Source organism: Brachycentrus maculatus, unplaced genomic scaffold (assembly GCF_059751285.1).
Source record: "Brachycentrus maculatus isolate JH-2025_06_01 unplaced genomic scaffold, ASM5975128v1 h1tg000114l, whole genome shotgun sequence".
Taxonomy (NCBI): domain Eukaryota; kingdom Metazoa; phylum Arthropoda; class Insecta; order Trichoptera; family Brachycentridae; genus Brachycentrus; species Brachycentrus maculatus.
In genome coordinates, this window is record NW_028280867.1 from 51995 (window position 1) to 74546 (window position 22552).

At 35.1% G+C, this 22552-nt stretch overlaps 1 protein-coding gene across 1 annotated transcript in view; it reads left to right on the forward strand.

The window, feature by feature from the left end:
* The first annotated feature begins 783 nt into the window (after positions 1–783).
* Positions 784–22552, forward strand: part of LOC148309975 (anoctamin-4) — a 28833-nt gene continuing 7064 nt past the window's right edge. The window contains exons 1-15 of the mRNA XM_088259188.1: positions 784–888; positions 1834–1987; positions 4044–4201; positions 6076–6236; positions 7793–7892; positions 10279–10386; positions 11806–12011; positions 12592–12758; positions 14333–14428; positions 15800–15921; positions 16562–16744; positions 17256–17399; positions 20004–20173; positions 20892–21037; positions 21911–22070. Coding sequence (XP_088115314.1) covers positions 817–888; positions 1834–1987; positions 4044–4201; positions 6076–6236; positions 7793–7892; positions 10279–10386; positions 11806–12011; positions 12592–12758; positions 14333–14428; positions 15800–15921; positions 16562–16744; positions 17256–17399; positions 20004–20173; positions 20892–21037; positions 21911–22070 — 2147 coding nt within the window. The 5' untranslated portion in view covers positions 784–816. The remainder of the gene's footprint in view (positions 889–1833; positions 1988–4043; positions 4202–6075; positions 6237–7792; positions 7893–10278; positions 10387–11805; positions 12012–12591; positions 12759–14332; positions 14429–15799; positions 15922–16561; positions 16745–17255; positions 17400–20003; positions 20174–20891; positions 21038–21910; positions 22071–22552) is intronic.

Genomic DNA, 22552 nt, shown 5'->3' on the forward strand with positions numbered 1-22552 from the left:
AATAAGTTTTACTTAGTAAATAGCGAAGGAATATAATTTAAGCGTGGCGCTGATCACCTTTCTTTCATGTGTTAACGATCAAGATAACACTGCGTTTATATGATGCAGCGCTCCATGCACCGGGTGCAGATAAAGGTTTGAATGAAATGAAAATAACAGTATTTCATCAAATCTATTGTGACACGTGTTTCACATCAATTTCAAACTACTATGGTAATACCAGTGGCGGTACTTCCCTAGAAGCCCAAAAGCCCGGCTTGCCTAAAAACTCCAAATAAAAATGACTAAATCTAGACCAAATGATTAAAAATATATAATTAATGTGTGACTGTTTTTAAATTATCGTGCGCTCATATGATTATTAAACACTATGCATGCCATTATATGGTGATGGTACTTATTGGTAATGGTTGATCTCTGAGGAAGGTATTTTATTATAGTGAACATTTTCTTTGTTTAAAGGTGATGGCTATACCTTACAAAAGTTACATGTATGCATATTTTTACAATGATTACAATACATTGTTTATATTTATAATACTTTCTGGGTGCTTACTATACTGGGAATGATATGAGGTGAAGAAATTATAGGTAAATCATATATTCACGAATGTGAAAAATAATGGGTTTGCCTTACTGGTAAACCCTAGGCACGCCACTGGGTAATACTGTGTTTAACATACCTAGCTACCTTTTTTATATTCACTGAAACGTTGAAATTGTATAAAAAAAAATTAACCACGTTATATAAAAATATTAATATATTTTATTTTTCAGGACGAATTTGACAAGAAGGAGCCAATCACCCCTAACGATATGGATAGCAAGCTAGACAAGAATATGGAAGGAGAGGGAGCTGATCTCATAGAAGGACATACAAGCAGAGATGTAAGAATAGCCCTTTTTATAATTGTGCAATACCTTTTTGTATATGTTCTTCATGAGATTACGAAAGCCTGTTTTTAAGAGGGATAAACCTCCTGCGATGTCGATCCCAGCTGTCAATCCATCTCTTTGGTGGTCTGCCCGGGAGAAAAATCAAGTACAGTGAAACCTCTATCGTTTTTAAAGGGACCTATTAAAATAAACTATGAATACGGGAAAACAATGAATGCGGGATCAAGAGGTCAATACGCAAGTAGATACGACCGAGTAAAGATACCGGCCTCCCAATCTGTATAACCATTCGTAGGCTGATATTCTAAGAAGAATACATGTTTCAGATGCAAATGAATTTATTTAAAAAAAAAATACAAACCAGAATAGATTTTGAATTAATACTAAAGTTTATTAATCAATTTTTTTTTAAACTGTTTTATTTTCGTAAGTCAATAGTATATATTCGGCTTTGCAAATAGTATTTTTTTCAGCATCGGTTATTGAATGTGCGTTGTAGAAAGTTTTCTTTCAAAGAGTGTGCACGCTTCTGCAAATGCAGGTACAGGCAGCGGCTCCTTTTCATCAATATTGACCTCTCCTGCTATCGGTTACACAAGCTTTCGATAGTTTCTATCCCATACGTTGCCGTTGAATGTAAGAAAATTGAAAATAATGTAAAAAAACAGACAAAATGTATCAAATATGCAGCTTAATTCGAACCATAAATGCGGTAAATGGTGATAGAGAAACGATCGATGCGGTTTAGTTTAGTATGAAATGAATTCGGGATAGAAGAAATAAACGATACATCCGGAAAAACGATTATTCGAGGAACGATAAATAGAGCTTTCACTGTATATGAGTATATCAAATATATGACGTTGTTGAAAGGAGTGAGCGATATATCTATCCAATTTGGTTATGCTTGATCTAATAGTTTTCTTGGTATCACAGGGTCTAGACCCGGAGACCATGATGTTCAGAGATGGTAGGAGAAGAATTGACATGGTGTTGGCTTACGAACAGGAAGATATGGGAGTGATGACAGAAGCGGAAGCCAAGAGGTGTGACCAGAGAAGAACGTTCCAAGAAAACCTCGTCAAAGAAGGTATGGACAATGAATATGGTATACTTGAAAACAAATTTAACAAAGAAATTTGATTTTTAACAAAGAACTTCATTTACAACATTTTGAGTGTGTCCAAATACTTGTTCACAAAATCTGGATTATCTCCAATTACATTATTTTAATATAAGAGTTTCTGCTTAATAAAAAGCTTCTTTACATCTCACCAATAGATTGTCTCTAGTGAAGTTCTAGTGATTCATGAACAAGGTTTCTAAATTGGTTCATATATATAGAACTTCCAAGAATTTGAGTAATGTGGTTGTCAATAATGGGTAGAATTGATGAATGTTACACGTGTGTAAAGTGATCACTTAAACCAGCCTATGACGGTCGTAAGCCCCGTAAATGCCCAGACTTCCATATTCTTCTTCATCTTTGATGAGATGTCAAAAAATAATATAAAGAAATTCATAATCATAATACACGAGGACATAACAAAATACATGTGGAGCCGATAAACACTACTAAATTTGGAGTAAGGTCCTTAAATTATATTGCCAATACACAAATTAACCAGCCGCCTGACATATGTAAAATAAAACCCATTCGGGGATCAAAATAAATGATCTGAGAAGGTACTTTATGGAAAAATATATATGTAGTGATTAGTCATATTTTCTTATTTTGTTTTTTATATCTCATATGTTATATTTTCTCATTTGTTATATTTTCTCAATTGTTATATTTTCTCATTTGTTATATTTTCTCATTTGTTATATTTTCTCATTTGTTATATTTTCTCATTTGTTATATTTTCTCATTTGTTATATTTTCTCAATTGTTATATTTTCTCATTTGTTATATTTTCTCATTTGTTATATTTTCTCATTTGTTATATTTTCTCATTTGTTATATTTTCTCATTTGTTATATTTTCTCATTTGTTATATTTTCTCATTTGTTATATTTTCTCATTTGTTATATTTTCTCATTTGTTATATTTTCTCGTTTGTTATATTTTCTCATTTGTTATATTTTCTCATTTGTTATATTTTCTCATTTGTTATATTTTCTCATTTGTTATATTTTCTCATTTGTTATATTTTCTCATTTGTTATATTTTCTCATTTGTTATATTTTCTCAATTGTTATATTTTCTCATTTGTTATATTTTCTCATTTGTTATATTTTCTCATTTGTTATATTTTCTCGTTTGTTATATTTTCTCAATTGTTATATTTTCTCATTTGTTATATTTTCTCATTTGTTATATTTTCTCATTTGTTATATTTTCTCATTTGTTATATTGTCTCATTTGTTATATTTTCTCATTTGTTATATTTTCTCATTTGTTATATTTTCTCATGTGTTATATTTTCTCATTTGTTATATTTTCTCATTTGTTATATTTTCTCATTTGTTATATTTTCTCATTTGTTATATTTTCTCATTTGTTATATTTTCTCATTTGTTATATTTTCTCATCTGTTATATTTTCTCATCTGTTATATTTTCTCATTTGTTATATTTTCTCATTTGTTATATTTTCTCATTTGTTATATTTTCTCAATTGTTATATTTTCTCATTTGTTATATTTTCTCATTTGTTATATTTTCTCATTTGTTATATTTTCTCAATTGTTATATTCTCTCATTTGTTATATTTTCTCATTTGTTATATTTTCTCATTTTTTATATTTTCTCATTTGTTTATTTTAAATATGCTTCTCACCTTGTGTTTTCTCATGTATTTCTTTTAAATATGTTTCTTGTGCCTATTTATTATACCTGTTTATTGTTTTTATAGTTTGCCATGTATCAGTATTAGTTTTGGTTATTTAAAAAAAAAAAATTGTTACTTTATTATTTGTGTTCCAGTCTTGTTAACCTTAATCCCATGTCCCAAAATGAAAAATCGAAATTACTCATCGGGAATATTATATGTATGTATATATGATTTATGTATGTAATATGTATTGAAATAAATAAATAATACAAGGTTAGAACAGGAACAAACAAACAGTCAACTGTCAACATTCTCAAAGGTTTCTCTAGAGTTGCAATCAATTCTGAATGTATCAACAAATACGTTCCAGGTTTGGAGTTGGAATTGGAAAACAAGTGCCTCTCGTTTGACGAGAAGACCTGGTTCCTGAAGATCCACATTCCGTGGCGAACGGAGGCTAGATACGCTGAGGTCATGGGGCTGAAGCTCCCCACCAAGAGGTTCATCACCATATCGGTCAAGGCCTGGGTAAGCTGATCAAATTTCTGCATCCATTAAAACCTTGGACGATGCAGCTTGAAAGAATGAACGGATAGTCATGTAGGTACCTTGCATGCACACACAGCTGCACTCTATGCAGAATAAATTAATGAACAGTAGCCATGTAGGTACCTTGCATGCATACACAGAGCTGCACTCTAAGCTCCTGCTAAGAGGATGCAGCGTGAATGCATGAACGGTAGCCATGTAGGTACCTCGCATGCATACACAACTGCACTCTATGCATGAACGGTAGCCATAAAGGTACCTCGTATGTAGACACAGATGCACTGTTAGCAGGATAATGCAGCGTGAATGCATGAATGGTAGCCATGTAGGTACCTCGAATGCACACACAGCAGCACTATATGCAGAGTAAATGCATGCGTGACAGCCATGTACTCTATGCAGTGTGATTTTTGACCTTGCATGCCTACACAACTGTACTCTATGCAGAATAAATTAATAAACGGTAACCATGTAAGTACCTTGCATGCATACACAGCTGCACTCTAAGCTCCTGCTAAGAGGATGCAGCGTGAATGCATGAACAGTAGCCATGTAGGTTCCTCGCATGCATACACAACTCCACTCTATGCATGAAAGGTAGCCATGTAGGTACCTTGCATGCATACACAACTGCACTCTATGCATGAATGGTAGCCATAAAAATACATCGAATGCAGACACAGGTGCACCCTAAGCAGGATGATGTAGCTTGAAAGCATGAACGGTAGCCATGTAGGTACCTCGAATGCACACCCAGCTGCACTATATGCAGATTAAATGCATGAACGATAGCCATGTACTCTATGCACCGTGATTTTTGACCTTGCATGCCTACACAACTGTATTCTATGCAGAATAAATTAATGAACGGTAGCCATGTAGGTACCTCGCATGCATACACAACTGCACTCTATGCATGAACGGTAGCCATATAGGTACCTTGCATGCATACACAACTGCACACTATGCAGATTAAATGTATGAACGATAGCCATGTATTCTATGCACCGTGATTTTTGACCTTGCATGCCTACACAACTGCACTCTATGCAGCGTGACTGCATGAACGGTAGCCATTTAGGTACCTTGTATGCACACACAGCTGCACTCTATGCAGGATGATGCAGCATGACTACATCAACGGTAGCTATGTAGGTACCTTGCATGCGCACTCAGGTGTACTGATGAAGATCTATGAATGCATAAGAGAAAATCATATGATCCTTTCTTAAAATTTTCTTACGTCCAAGTGGGTACATCTCAAATCTCGCTAATTCTTATGCAACACCGTTTATCATGGCTCTGCTTAGGATTTAACTTTCTAAGTTTTATAGCCTATTCCTACTTGTGTAGCCTCCGTAGTGTAATGGTCAGCACGCTCGGCTACCATACTGGAGGTCCCGGGTTCGATTCCCAGGGGGGGGGGTCAAATAAATATTAGCGATTTTTTCGCTGTAATATTTATTAAATATAACCCTGGACTGGTACCTGAAGCGGAGGGCTGATCACCTTTCCTTCATGTGTTAATGATCGATATAACACTGCGTTTATATGATGCAGTGCCCTATGCACCATAGGGTGTGGATAAGGGTTTGAATGAATTCCTGCTTGTGAGTGGTTTATCTCTTTATTTTTAAATTTAGGATGATTTTATGTAATTCTAAAGTGGAAAATTCTAGGCAACAGCTTTTAGACTTATATTGTATAAGTCTATAAGCAATGGTTCTAAGTTAGCAATGAAGTTAGTTAGTTGTATGATCGTGATACAACCGAAGCTCGACCGCGAGGTATCCAGTCAATATATATTGAGTCGATATATCGATTTTCAGCTTGTAACAGTTGAATGTAATGAGTTTTTTTATTCCCAGGACAAAGATGGCGCCCAAGAGAAGCAAGGACGTTTTAGAAGGATAATTTCAAGGCTCGGCGCGCTGCTGGACTGGGACCACTCCTTGATCCCTCCTCAGCCGTCTTTCTACGCTTCTACGGCTGGGCCTTCAGCTAGAGAAGAACAGTAAGTCATTTGCATCTCTCTCTCTCTCTCTCTCTTCTATCTTCCTCTCTTGTCCAGAAATGTCTCCCGCCTCTTTTTCTCCTATCTTCTCCGTCACTATCTCTCTCTCTCTCTCTCTCCCTCTCTCACTCTCTCTTTTTATCTTTCTCCCCTTCTCCCCCCCTCTCCATCCTCTCTCTCTCTCTCTTCTTTCTCACCCTCTATTTCCACCTCTCGGTAGTATCATACATGATAAAACTAGTGAAGGACATTGGTACCATAAACCAAGCTAGGACGCACAATCCCGAACCCTCTTCTAGTGGAACGGAAGGTCTGCTGACGACAGTCAGCAGTCCGGCTTCTCCTGAGGAGTGCAACGTGGTTTCCTCCCAGCAATGAGCAAATGCTGACAAGTTCCTGATTGGCACACACTAGATTATTCCTCCTGTTCCCAACACAGATTCAAATAAAAACATATTTAATTGGCTAGAAGAAACAAAAATCCACTAAATGATCTTTAAACCTTGTACATAATAAACAAGGTAAATAATAAATTTTAGTTCTTTTAATAACAAGTGTTAAATAACAAGTTTTAGTAAATAATAAATTTAAAGTTCAAAAAACGCCTAAAACATCATAATCTTACCTTAGAACACTAACTGCCCATCTCCTCCTCCCCTGATCCCTCCTCTCTTCCTTAAACTTGCTACCTGATTCTACCTATTTATCATTAGAATCCTAGAATACTTTTTTGTCTAATTGTTAATAATTGTTTTTTAGTTTTTTGATAAAATCTATTACATCAGACAATAATAAGTATTAACTTTTAAAAACGTCTGAGACATTACTATCTGTCATTAGAATCCTGACTGTCCATCAAACCTCCTCCCTCTACCTCCTTCCCTAAACTCCCTTCTTCCTTTGCCCTCCTTATTATCGTCTTTTGTTAATTTATGTTTCTTTTTAAATGTCAATTTGTAATTTATGTTTTTTTAAATGTTCAAGTACTATCTGCCCACTGATTGCAAACGGCTATATATGGTATCAAACGTTTTGATCAATATCACTAGTCCGTCTTTGGTCAGTTGGAAGATATTGCTTTTTAGCAATAAGCCCACCAATGTACTTTTTATTTTCTGTACATGAAGTTTAAATAAATAAATGCAAATCCCACCTAAAAAAAAATAAAAATCTCCACCTCTCTCTTCCAATTTTCACTCACATTCTCTCTCTCTCTCTCACCCCCTCTCTTCCTGTCTCCTCCCTTTTTCAATCCATCAACCTTACTCTCCCCACTTTTCTGTCTCTGCCATTCTAATACTCTCTCCCTCACTGTCTACTCTCTTACTGTCTCTCCCTTTTCTGACTCCCTTCCCCTTTCTCTCTCTGTTTTTCTCTCTACCCTCCCTACTCTCTCCCTAAGTTATCCCAGTCTCTCATACCATATTCTTCTTCATCTATGGCATTTTTTAAAAATAACTCCTAATAGGAGATAGTCCAGATCTGTGAACAGTATTTGGACACACTACAAAACGTTGTACAGACATATTCACTATTTTGATATTTTGACCTTGCAGATTCTTAGTAAAAGACAGAGATACGGCCTACACGTCCGCGCAACGTTCCCTCTTGGTTATGCAGATATTGCTTAGAGGCAAATATGACGCAACGGAAAAGGTATTACTATTTTTACTAATAACTTCATACTTCAACATATCGTAGTCGTACAGGAGAAAGTGACCAACTACCAAAACGTAAAATGTTCAGGAGGCCCCATTTAAGTCACTTTTGCTTGGCAACAAAATAAACATCAATGCAGTTAGTCATTTTTACCAAGTCAATATGTTATAAAATTAAGAAAGGTGTGATGAGATGGTTTGGACATGTGGAGCGTATGAATGAAGAAAGAACGGTTAAACAAATTTATGGAGCGAACGTAGTTGGAAAAAGAAGCAGAGGACGACCGAGGCACGATCAGGTATGTCAAATACTTGAAAGCGGCCGGGTCAGGAGTCGTAATAATCGTCGGGTATGTATGAGGAGATGCATGAATGTAGAAGAGGCAAAGAATTTTTGCAAAGACAGAGTGGTGTGGCATTCGATTCTCTCTGCCTACCCCTGCGGGGAAGCGGCGTGATGGTTAGTTAGTTAGTTAGTAATATATTATACTTACAAGTTTAAAATCCTTTGGGACGTTTTTCAGGGCAATATTAAGCTAGTAAGATATCAAATAGTCAATGATTACGGTTTTCTAAAAAAATGCACTTGGTCACTTTCTCCTGTATGACTACGATATACTCATAATTTCTTGATTTTTATTTTATTTTTTTTATTTCTGTAGTTAGCTTATATTACAACTAATACAAACAAATAATAGTTAGCTTATATTACAACTAATATTTACACTTAATTTACATCATCTATATATATATATATATATGTAATAAAATAACTAGGTATCTACCTATACTTTTTTTAAGTACCTACTTACAAATAGTACCTACATAAAATACCACCAGATGTCACATGCGTCGCTCAGAATAAAACAAAAGACTTCCGATAATATTATTAACTGTCAGAATCAGATAGATAGATAGATAGATAGATATAAAATTATTATAAAGATAAATTAAGAATAAACTTTAATTACAAAGCAACACATTGTTTATTTTATTATTATACACCCACTTTACATATTATTTACACCCAATTTACGAAGGAGAATATTACCACGTTATATATATATATATATATATATATATATATATATATATATATATATATATATATATATATATATATATATATATATATATATATATATATATATATATATATATATATATATATATATATATATATATATATATATATATATATATATATATATATATATATATATATATATATATATATATATATATATATATATATATATATATATATATATATATATATATATATATATTTACATCTTCTTACAGTAAACAAAACATTTATTTTTAAATTCTTTCAGACTCTTTTCATTCTCCATACATTCAGGCATCTCATCATACATTTTCAAACCCTTATACATTAAACAATTTTGTGACTCGGTTTTTTTCAACAATGGCAGTCTATTTTATCCTTATTTCTAGAAATATGTTCATTAAAATTTTTGTTGAACACTATTTTATCATTAAAAATATTTGGGTAATTTATCGTTTGTCCGCCTCTGTAGTGTAATGGTCAGCACGCTCGGCAACCGTTCTGTAGGTCCCGGGTTCGATTCCCAGGGGGGGGGGTAAAATAAATATGAGTGATTTTTTCACTGTAATATTTATTCAATATTACACTGGACTGGTGCCTGAAGCGGAGGGCTGATCACCTTTCCTTCATGTGTAAACGATCAAGATAACACTGCGTTTATATGACGCAGTGCCCTATGCACCATTGGGGTGCGGATAATGTTTTTTTTTATCATATTATTATTATATAAAGATCAGCATATTATATTTTCTTAGTTCAACCTCTATAAGACCAGGAAGACCACCTAAACGATGGAAGGATAACTGGTCTTCCACCTCCCAGGAGCGACCCGAGAATGACAGGACCTAGTCCTAAAAGAAGAAGAAGAAGAAGAACTTCTATACTTGTGTTACAAATCGTTTAAATGTTTCCTTTCTCCCATATATAATTTAATCGTTTAATAAACGCCCATTCTTAGGTTTTATTACTGTATTTTTTTAATATATATATATATATATATATATATATATATATATATATATATATATATATATATACCATCTCCGTAGTGCAGTGGTCAGCGTGTTTGGCTACCGTGCTGGTGATCCCGGGTTTGATTCCCAGGGGGGTCAAAAAAAAGGCTGATTTTCACTCTTATATTTATTTAATATCACCCTGGACTGGTACAAGAAGCGCAGGGCTGATCACCCTGCCTTCATGCAATTAACGATCAAGATAACACTGCATCGCTACGATGCAGTGCCCTATGCACCATTGGGTGCGGATAAGGGTTAGAAGACATTTATAATGACATCTCAAACATAAATTTTTCCAGGTGGGCATTCGAAGACTGCTGAACGACGGCACCTACGCAGCCTGTTTTCCGCTCCACGAAGGAGGATATGATAAGCCGGCTGCCAATGGGGACGTCTTCGACAGAAGAGTGAGTTTTACCCTTGAATACCATAGAACCGTCACTCAACTCGCCGCAGGGGTAGGCAGAGAACAGAATAGAACGCCACACCACTCTGTCTTTGCAAAAAATCTTCGCCAATTTCACATTCTTGCTTCTACTCATATACTTTTACACTCTTTGAATCTTGAATTTGTATTTGATATACTCAATTGATTCAAATTTCCCTCGGTCTCTCTCTGCTTCTATTTCCAACTTTTATTCATTCATTCACCTCATAAATTAGTTTTAAAGTTCTTTCTTCACTCATTTGTTCCACGTGCCCAAACCATCTCAACACGCTATTCTGAATTGTTTCTTATTTTGATTATTTATAATATTTATAATATTGTTTCTAGCGTTAATTTTGTGACGCTTCTTAGTCGTAGGCTGAGAGGATAGAACGTCACAAAAATGATTTGATTTCCTTCAAATAGTTTACATCTTACAGGGATTTTACTTATTGTAAGACTTAGTTTTCTCTGCGGATATCAATATTATATTTTAGGGACAAAAAGATGCTATCTTACTTATATTATGTATTGAATAAAAATAACACTGTCCAACAATTTACAACTTTTATTTTGTAACTGGCATGAAAATACCGGATCTTTATGCACTTTGCATAGCTGAATTAAAAAACGTAAGCAAAAAAAAAATGCTCAGAAAATGTACTATATCCCAGCAAAAGCGGCATATTTTTTAAACTTAATATTTACCCGCTACAGGGCAGAAAGTGTTGTTTTTGCATTTTGAAGAAAAGGTATTGTTTAATTATTTTTTTAAATATACTAAATATTTTTCAAATGGAGAAAAAACCTTCTGGTTTCACCTAAAAAGATCTGTTGCACAGTTAAAAGTTCAATAAGTAGCCTGATATTTATTTTTAATACATTGTATTATGTTTTTAAACTTTAAAAACGTTCTCCTGAAAAATCAAATTTTTGATTTGTTTATGACGTTCTTGAAAGGAGTGAGCGATATAATAATAAAATAAATAATAAAACCCTTATCCGCACCCCAATGGTGCATAGGGCACTGCTTCATATAAACGCAGTGTTATCTTGATCATTTACACATGAAGGAAAGGTGATCAGCCCTCCGCTTCAGGTACCAGTCCAGGGTAATATTGAATAAATATTACAGTGAAAAAATCACTTATATTTATTTGACCCCCCCCTGGGAATCGAACCCGGGACCTCCAGAACGGTAGCCGAGCGTGCTGACCATTACACTACGGAGGCGGAGCGATATATAATGGTATTTTTCATCAGGTGTTTACAAAATCATTTCCTCATTTCTGAAGTTCTTACAAGAGCTGTGGTTCTCGCTGTATCCGCTCTGGTCTCTATCTCATATGTGGCACATTTTCCTGTTATGTAAAACCTAAATGGTACTTTGCATTTTCAGCTTTTGTACCTAGAATGGGCCAAGCCTGGAAAATGGTACAAGCGCCAACCCTTGTGGCTGGTCAGGAAATACTTTGGAGACAAGATAGCCCTGTATTTCTGCTGGCTCGGTTTCTACACAAAGATGCTCTATGCTCCCGCAATCGTTGGAACTCTATGCTTCTTCTATGGCCTGTTATCTATGGATTCCGACGATAATCTGCCTACGTAAGTTTGCATTTTTTTATTATTTATTCTATTCCGATGTTATATTTGTTGCAAATGGCGTCATACGTCAATAACATTCGACATTTCGCTCACTCCTTTTGAGAACGTCATACATCAAAAAACTTGATTTTTCAGGAGAATGTTTTTGAAGCTTAATAATTAACAATGTTTTAAAAATAAATATCAAGCCACTTATTGAACTTTTTACTGTGCAACAGATCTTTTTAGGTAAAACCTCAAGGTTTTTTCTCCATTTAAAAAATATTTAGTAAATTAAAAAAAATAATTAAACAATACCTTTTCTTTAAAATGCAAAAAAAACACTTTCTGCCCTGTAGCAGGTAATTATTGACTCAAAAATATGTCACTTTTGCTGGGACATGGTACATTTTCTGGGCATTCCGAAAACATGAACAACTGAAGATTAACGATTTTTTATTTATGACGTTCTTGAATGGAGTGAATGATATGTGACACTAACACATAACCCATGTTTTCATCTTTGTTGAGATGTAAAAACACGAATAAGATTTTTATTTAAATGCATGGATGACCACTAACAACTGTCGCTGTATGCCAGGAAAGAGATATGCGATACTAACGGTCCCGGGAGCATCCGGCTGTGCCCGCTGTGCGACAAGGCCTGCAAGTACCAGGATCTCTCCGAATCCTGCCTCTTTGCGCAGCTCACATACCTCTTCGACAACCCCGCCACTGTGTTCTTCGCCATATTCATGTCCTTCTGGGGTGAGTGGAAATCTGCTAAAGAGTGCTTGTAAATGTGTTTTTGATATGCCATCTACTTTTACATAAGATCACGCCTGGTGTGTCCATATGTGCCGTCTACTTTTTGCATAAGAACACACCTAGTGTGTCCATATGTACCATCCACTTCATTCATAAGAGCACGCCTTGTGTATCGATATATGCCATCCACTTTATACATAAGAACACGTCTAGCGTGTCTATACGGCTGTCCAAACTTAAAACGCAGTAAGGGACTTTTTTTGTAGCATGTTATTTTCCCATTTTTGGACTAAGCAGAATCTACTTAGTCCAAAAATGCAAAAATGAATGTACTACAAAAAAATGTCCCTTACCGTGTTTTGAGTTTGGACAGCCGTATATATACCATGTACATTTTTAAAACACGGCTGGCGTGTCTATATATACCATTTACTTTATTAAAACAGGGCTGACGTGTCTATTTATACCATATACTTTATTAAAACACGGCTGGCGTGTCTATATATACCATCTACTTTATTAGAACACGGCTGACTTGTTAATATAAGCCATCTACTTTATTAAAACAGGGCTGATGTGTCTATATATATACCATAAACTTTATTAAAACACGGCTGGCGTGTCTATATATACCATCTACTTTATTAGAACACTGGTGACTTGTCAATATAAGCCATCTACTTTATTAAAACACGGCTGGCGTATCTATATATACCATCTAATTTATTAAAACACGACTGGCGTGTCTATATATACCATCTAATTTATTAAAACACAGCTGGCGTGTCTATTAATACTATCTACTTTATTAAAACACGGCTGGCATTTCTATATATACCATCTACTTCATTAAAATACGTCTGGCGTGTCTATATATACCATCTACTTCATTAAAATACGGCTGGCGTGTCTAAAAATACCATCTACTTTATTAAAACAGGGCTGACGTGCCTATATAAATCATCTACTTTTTTAAAACACGGCTGGCGTGTCTATATATGCCATCCACTTTGAGCTTTAGAAGAAACATTTTGAGCACCGATGTGCCTTCATGGGTCTAGCAGTGAATGTGTGATACTGAATATACTGGAATACTTATGAATTTTTTCACAAAAATGTTAATAATATTAGTATATAACCACTCACCGAGATTTTTATGTCTACCAGTTTAGAGACGTACCCGTCTCTTCGTCAGGACAATCACTACTACAGCATTCAAACAATGCCACCCTTCACCACCATAGCACCATTTACACACTCAAAAGTATACAATATTATTAACGTTTTAACTGAAAATGATTAATTTTGAACATTTATGTAAAAAAATAAATAAGTAAAAATGACTTAACACAAAGTAAATGCTTTAAATTTGATTATTTGAATATTTATAATTAGTATTAGGAAAGAGGAAACTAGCACAATATCTATCTAGGGGGAAGTAGCCATGATTGGGCCAGCGTTTTAATTGGACCATTATTTTACAATTGTTTTATTATATGAAACCTATTTCCACCAAGAAATTTCAGAACAAAACTTGAATTGATGTATTGATGAGATACTGAATGATATTTCAGCCACGACGTTCCTGGAACTGTGGAAGAGGAAACAATCCGTGATGGTTTGGGAGTGGGACATGAGCGGAGTCGAGCAGGACGAAGAGCCCAGACCAGGTCTGATGTCCTTTACATCTTCAACAGATGGCACTGCCATTGCAGTAAACAAACTGTTAAGAAAACATGTTTTTACCTTATTAATACAGTGATTGTCCGCCTCAGTAGTGTTATGGTCAGCATGCTCGGCTACTGTTCTGGAGGTCCCGGGTTCGATTCCCAGGGGGGGTGCAAATAAATATAAGTTATTTTTTCACTCTAATATTAATTCAATATTACCCTGGACTGGTACCTGAAGCGGAGGGCTGATCACCTTTCCTTTGTGTTAACAATCAAGATAACACTGTGTTTGTATAATGCAGTGCCCTATGCACCATTGTGGTGCGGATAAGGGTTAAAAGAACTACTTGGAGGATGGAGATCCTTCGAAAAAATAGAAAATAAAGAAAGAATATTCCTTCCCATGGCAATACCAAACCGATTTTAACGTGTGTCAACAACCAAGATAACACTGTGTTTGTATAATGCAGTGCCCTATGCACCATTGGGGTGCGGATAAGGGTTTGGATTGAATTGAAAATACAGTGAAACCTCTCATAAAGAGCATAATTCGTTCCGGAATCTTACTCATTTTCTGTTTTGACTGGCGCAGAAGTCCCGGCTCACAAGTGAATGTCGTGAAAAAGGGACTTTTTCTCCGTAACTTTTCACATCTTTTTGTTATGCGAATTTCTCGTTATCAGAGGTGCTCGTATGAGCGGTTCCACTGTACTATTATTAGAGACAATTGTCGATAAGACACTGTATCAAATCGATGCAATGTTATATTAAAACAGTTTTTTCACAGTTATGGCGGCGCCATCTGTTGAACGTAACGGCAACTCGTGCAGTACTAAACTTGTTCATAGCGAGCAGCATACTTCTTAACAGTCGGTTCCACTTTTTTAAAAATGTTTTTTTCATTATTTCTCCAGAATTTGAGACATCTGTGAAGACATTTCGAATGAATCCGGTAACGAGGGAGAAGGAAGCATACATGCCCATGTGGTCTCCCTCTTTGAGGTTTTTTCACAGTAATGGCAGCGCCACCTGTTGAACGTAATAGCAACTCGTGCAATACTAAACTTGATTATAGCAAACAGCATACTTCTTAACAGTCGCTGCCACTTTTTTAAAATGTTTTTTTTTTTTAATAATTTCTCCAGAATTTGAGACATCTGTGAAGACATTTCGAATGAATCCGGTAACGAGGGAGAAGGAAGCATACATGCCCTTGTGGTCTCCCTCTTTGAGGTTTTTTCACAGTAATGGCAGCGCCACCTGTTTAACGTAACAGCAACTCGTGCAATACTAAACTTGCTCATAGCGAACAGCATACTTCTTTACAGTCGCTGCCACTTTTTTAAAATGCTTTTTTCATAATTTTTCCAGAATTTGAGACATCTGTGAAGACATTTCGAATGAATCCGGTAACGAGGGAGAAGGAAGCATACATGCCCTTGTGGTCTCGCTCTTTGAGGTTCTTCGTCACGGGAAGTGCTGTGTTATTCATGGTGAGTAAACTAATCATCTGACCGTCACGCTGCTTCTCACAGGGGTAGGCAGATACGATGCAACGCCAAACCACTCTGGTTTTGAAAACAATCTTCGCCTCTTCCACGTTCATGCATCTCCTCATACGGTTTTTTCTCCATTTGAAAATATTAAGTATATTTCAAAAAATAATTTAACGATACCTTTTCTTCAAAAAGCAAAAACTACACTTTCTGCCCTGTAGCGGGTAAATATTAAGTTAAAAATTTGCCTCTTTTGCTGGGATATAGTACATTTTCTAAGCATTCCGAAAACATGCACAACTGAAAATTAACGATTTTTGATTTATGACGTTCTTGAAAGGAGTGAGCGATATGAGTTATACATTTAAAAGAAGAAGGTACATACTAAGATTTTTTTTAAATAAAATAAATCAAAATTAAGCAGAATTTAAATGGAAACAAACTTAGATAATTAATGTCTAACATATAGTCTTTGTGGAATGAACTAAACAGTTTTGGAGCTGTGAAAAATGCATGTCTGGATTTGCAAAAAGGGGTTTCTAGTCTATTATTATAAGCTACATGTAGCTTATAGCAGCACATATGCTGTTTTTGTCTACTGGCAAGCCTGTTTTAGTAATATTGTTCTTGATTGCAGATCACAGTGGTACTAGGAGCAGTCCTGGGGACCATCATCTATCGGCTCTCCGTGGTGTCCATAATTTACAGCATAGGAGACCATGGCAACTATAAGGGAGTCTTCATACAGAAACACGCCAAGATATTCACCAGCATAACGGCGGCCATTATCAATCTCATCATCATCATGATCCTGACGAGGGTAAGCATTTCTAAGCGGGCATGGTGACATTGCACAGCCCTGTTTAACGCCTTTGTAGAAAGTTAAAAACTACGATGAAAATGAGTCATTTGTACTTTTAAATGCATACTAACCTCATACAAGGTTACAATGTCTATTCTAAATATATATATTCATTTTTTTAAACCCTTACCAATGATGCATAGGGCACTGCATCATATAAATGCAGTGATATCTTGATCATTAACATATGAAGGAAAGGTGATCAGCCCTCCGCTTCAGGTACCAACCAGTCCAGGGTAATATTGAAAAATATAAGTGAAAAAATCACTTATATTTATTTGACCCCCTCCCCTGAGAACTGAACCCGGGACCTCCAGAACGGCAGTCGAGCATGCTGACTATACAAGGCTTCCCTATCTTTCTTCATCTATGTTGAGATGTCAATAAAAATACCTCCCGGGTGGAGAAACCCAGATTTGTGGACAGAGATCTGGACGCACTCACAATTTTGTGCTTGATTTCATTCCAGATATACGCCAAGCTAGCTATATACTTGACAAACTTGGAAAACCCCAGGACACAACTGGATTACGAGGACTCTTACACATTCAAGATCTTCCTCTTCGAGTTCATGAACTTCTACAGCTCTCTGATTTACATAGCCTTCTTCAAGGTATGTATAAACTTCAAATGCAGTCCAACCTGGATGTATTTGGTTCTACTAAACATACCCTCTCTACGACGGCAGACTTAATCTCCTCTTTAAAATGTATACATAGATCAATCTGGGACAAACTGGCAGAAACATCCTTTCACTGGGTGACTGCCAAAAAATAATGATAATATAGTAAAACCCTTATCAGTACCAGTCTAGGGTTATATTGAATAAATATTAAAGTGAAAAAATCACTTATATTTATTTGACCCCCTCTGGGAATCGAACCCGGGACCTCCAGTACGGCAGCCGAGCGTGCTGACCATTACACAAAAAAAAAAGCCGGCGGACACAAAAAAATATATAAACAGCGATGATGATATATATATATATATATATATATATATATATATATATATATATATATATATATATATATATATATATATATATATATATATATATATATATATATATATATATATATATATATATATAGGGTCCGCCATCTAAAGTTTTTTTTTTCAACTAGTGCTTATTTCGTGAATGGTAACACTTAGCTCATGTCTGATTTGACAGATAATTAGTTTTATCCTTCCGCTGAGCGAATATGGTTGTGTATACGCTTGAACAACGCTGGGAAATATTGCGACATTACTTTGAAAATCATGGTAATGTTGCAGAATGTGTGCGAAAATTGCGTACGGTTTTTGGAAGAAGAGAAGCACCGTCAGCTCCGTATGTTCGTTATCTTGTGAAAAAAGTGAAAGAAACTGGCATCCTCATCGATAAACCAAAGCGTGAAAAGCCAAAAACAGTGCGTACACCCGAGAATATCGATGTTGTGGCAGAAAGTGTGCGTGAAGCGCCATCAACATCAATTCACCGTCGTTCTCAACAATTGAACATTTCGGAGACATCATTGAGACGAATTTTGCATAAAGACCTTGGTATGACGCCATACAAAGTCCAATTGGTTCAGGAGTTGAAGCCAACTGACCATCCAATGCGTTTTCGCTTCGCTGAGTGGGCCTGCGATCGACTTACAGAAGATGCCGATTTTGCCAAAAAAATCATCTTTTCGGATGAAGCTCATTTTGATCTTGGCGGGTATGTAAACAAGCAAAATTGTCGTATTTGGGGCACAGAAAACCCGCACGCATACATTGAAAAGCCGGTACACCCAAAACGAGTCACTGTTTGGTGCGGATTTTGGTCCAGAGGCATAATTGGGCCATTTTTCTTTGAAAATGAGCAAGGAGTGGCCGTTACAGTCAATGGCGATCGTTATCGGGCCATGTTGAACGGATTTTTGTTCACAAAAATTGAAGAGGAGGATATTGGCAACATTTGGTTTCAACAGGACGGCGCTACGTGCCACACAGCCGAAGCTACACTCGATGTTTTGCGCCCTGTTTTTGAAAAAAAAAAGTTATTTGGCGGACCCTTATATATATATATATATATATATATATATATATATATATATATATATATATATATATATATATATATATATATATATATATATATATATATATATATATATATATATATACATATATATATATATATATATATATATATATATATATGAATATATATATATATATATATATATATATATATATATATATATATATATATATATATATATATATATATATATATATATATATATATATATATATATATACATATATATATATATATATATATATATATAAGTATATATATATATATATATATATACATATATATATATATATATATATATATATATATATATATATATATATATATATATATATATATATATATATATATATATATATATATATATATATATATATATATATATATATATATATAAATATATATATATATATGTATACATATATATATATATATATATATATATATATATATATATATATATATATATATATATATATATATATATATATATATACATATATATATATATATGTATACATATATATATATATATATATATATATATATATATATATATATATATATAAAACCATTCAGTACTCTCATGCAATTATCCACAAAACAGTACACAAACAGCGATGATATTACACATCCCTGTTTAACACCTTCAGAGATGCCAAACCAAGATTGAACTATCCTCAAACAAGGGTTAATAATAATTAATTTGGATAACTTATATAGCGCCGTAAAAAAATACCTCAAGGGCGCTTCACTGTGAATGAATTGGGGAAAATATTATGGTGGAAATGATTTAGCAAACAAATGTGTTTTTAGTCTTTTTCTAAAGATCATCTCACTCTCACTATTTCTAACCATTGGTGGAAGAGCATTCCACGCCGTCGGTCCTGCAAGGGTTGCCTTGGATAAGTTTACTACAAACTTCATACTCAACTCACATCCAATTGGAGGATAAGTACAATATCCGAAATTTGAGTAGTGTGGGGAGAATTGTGAATATGACAGACAAAAATTCTGTAGCTTTCTCCATGTATGTTTAGATATCAATATAAATAACTCTCAAGTAGATAGACCAATATTCGAAAACACAGATTTTAACACACTGTGTGAAATTTTTGATATTGAATTTCTGGATTGTTTCCACAGGGAAGGTTTTTCGACTATCCGGGAGATGTCACTACCAGGAGATCGGAATTCTTCAAGTTGAAGGGAGACGTGTGTGATCCGGCGGGCTGCCTGAGCGAACTCTGCATACAGCTGGCCATCATCATGATAGGCAAACAGTTCTTCAACAACTTCGTGGAGATCATGAACCCGTAAGTGCCTTCTGGTATCCTTTTTATTTTTTAACCAAAAAACCAACAGAATATTTCGACAAAAATAACATAATATTACCCAGTCCAGGGTAATATGGAATAAATATTACAGTGAAAAAATCACTTTTATTATTTGACCCCCCTGGGAATCGAACCCGGGACCTCCAGAACGGTAGCCGAGTGTGCTGGCCATTACACTATGGAGGCGGACAAAAAAATTGATATCTTACTAGCTTAATATTGCCCTGAAAAAATCCCAAAGGAATTTTAAACTCGGAAGTATAATATATTGACTTGTTTAAAATGACTAACTGCATTGATGTTTATTTTCTTGCCAAGCAAAAGTGACTTAATTAATGTTTCACTTAGTACTTCTTAAAATTGACACGTGTTTCGATACATTCCGCATCATTTTCAAACACCCTATGCATTGAAAATGAAAATGATGCGGAATGCATCGAAACACGTGTCACAGTAGATTTTAAGAAATAGTGGTATTTACTTATTTTAGTAGGAAAACATGAATTAAAAATGAATAGATTTTACCACAAAATGACAACTGATTAATGAAAAGTGACTCGAATGGCCCTCCCGAACATTTTACGTTTTGTAAGTTAGTCACCTTCTCCTGTACGACTACGATATATGGACTTCAGAGGCTTGCCCTAGCACTGCACTCCAGGGTTTGAATTTAGGATGATCAAATGATGAATTTCAGGAAAATCTGGAACTGGTGGAGACGGAGGAAGCACCGCTCCAACACCAAGGACGTCCACCTCCACCGGGAGCACCAGCTTTGGGAGCAGGACTACCACCTGCAGGACCCCGGCAGGCTGGCACTATTTGATGAGTACCTAGAAATGAGTGAGTGACACTGTTCAATTGCATATTTTAGGCATTTAAAAAAAAACAGCATCCTTCTACTATTCAAAGGTGAAAAATACTTGCATTGTCTTCGAGGTACCAACATGACTTTACAATACCAAAATGAAATACTAAACAATTTCAAAAGAACTTTAAATATTTGCGAACCACATACATACAATGAAATCTCTGTCTATCGTTCCTCAAATAAAGACATAGAAAGGAGAGTGAACGCTGGGAACAAAGTGAATGGTGCACTGAAATCAGTTATAGCAAATAAAAACCTATCAGCGGAAGCTAAGCTGGCAGTGCACAACGGAGTCCTGGTTCCAACTCTAATGTATGGAAGTGAAACATGGAGTTGGCAAAAGAAGGATGAAAGTAGACTGAATGCAGTCGGAATGCGATCTCTCAGAAGAATGTGCGACAAAACGATGTATGACAGATGTGCGAATAGTGAAATAAGGAAGGAATGCAAAGCTGAGATAAGCATTATCGATAAAATTAAGAAAGGTGTGTTGAGATGGTTTGGACATGTAGAACGAATGAGTGCGGAAAGAACGGTAAAACAAATTTATGAGGCGAATGTAAGTGGAAAAAGGAGCAGAGGAAGACCGAGAAAAACATGGCACGATCGGTATGCCAAATACGTGAAAGTGGTCAGGTTAGGAGTCGTAACAATACAGGAGTTATTTTCATATTTTCATATTTAATTTAATATGAAAATAACTCCTGTAATTGGGGATATAATCCAGATTTTGTGAACAAGTATCTGGACGCACTCAAAATGTTGTATATTCATTTTTCGATTTCTTAGGTTTTACTAAGCGAATGCTGTGAATGTGGTCTGTGAATATTGATCTCTGTTTGCAGTTTTGCAGTATGGCTTCGTCACCCTCTTCGTCGCTGCTTTTCCCCTGGCCCCTCTGTTTGCACTACTTAATAATGTGGCTGAAATACGGCTCGACGCATACAAAATGGTGACCCAAGCCAGGAGACCTCTGGCGGAAAGAGTTGAAGACATTGGTGCCTGGTAATAACCACATTACTGTTTATTGTTCTTCTCTGTCCAAGCGGCCAGACTATGGAATGAATTACCGCTCCGCGTAAATAAATGCACCTTCTCTAACAACTTTTAAGAAACGTCTGAGACATTACTATCTATCATTAGAATCCTAACTGTCCATCAAACCTCCTCCCTCTACCTCCTTCCCTAAACTCCCTTCTTCCTTTGCCTTCCTTATTGTCATCAATTTGTAATTTATATATTTTTTAAATATTAAAGTACTATCTACCCTCTGATTGCAAATAGCTATATATGGTATCAAACGTTTTGATCAATATCACTAGTCTGTTTATGGTTGGTTGGAAGATATTGCTTTTTAGCAATAAGCCCGCCAATGTACTTATATCTTTTCTGTGCATGAAGTTTAAATAAATAATAACAAGTCCCAAACAGCCACGGTGACATTACACAGCCCTGTTTAACACATTTGGATATGACAATCTAAGATG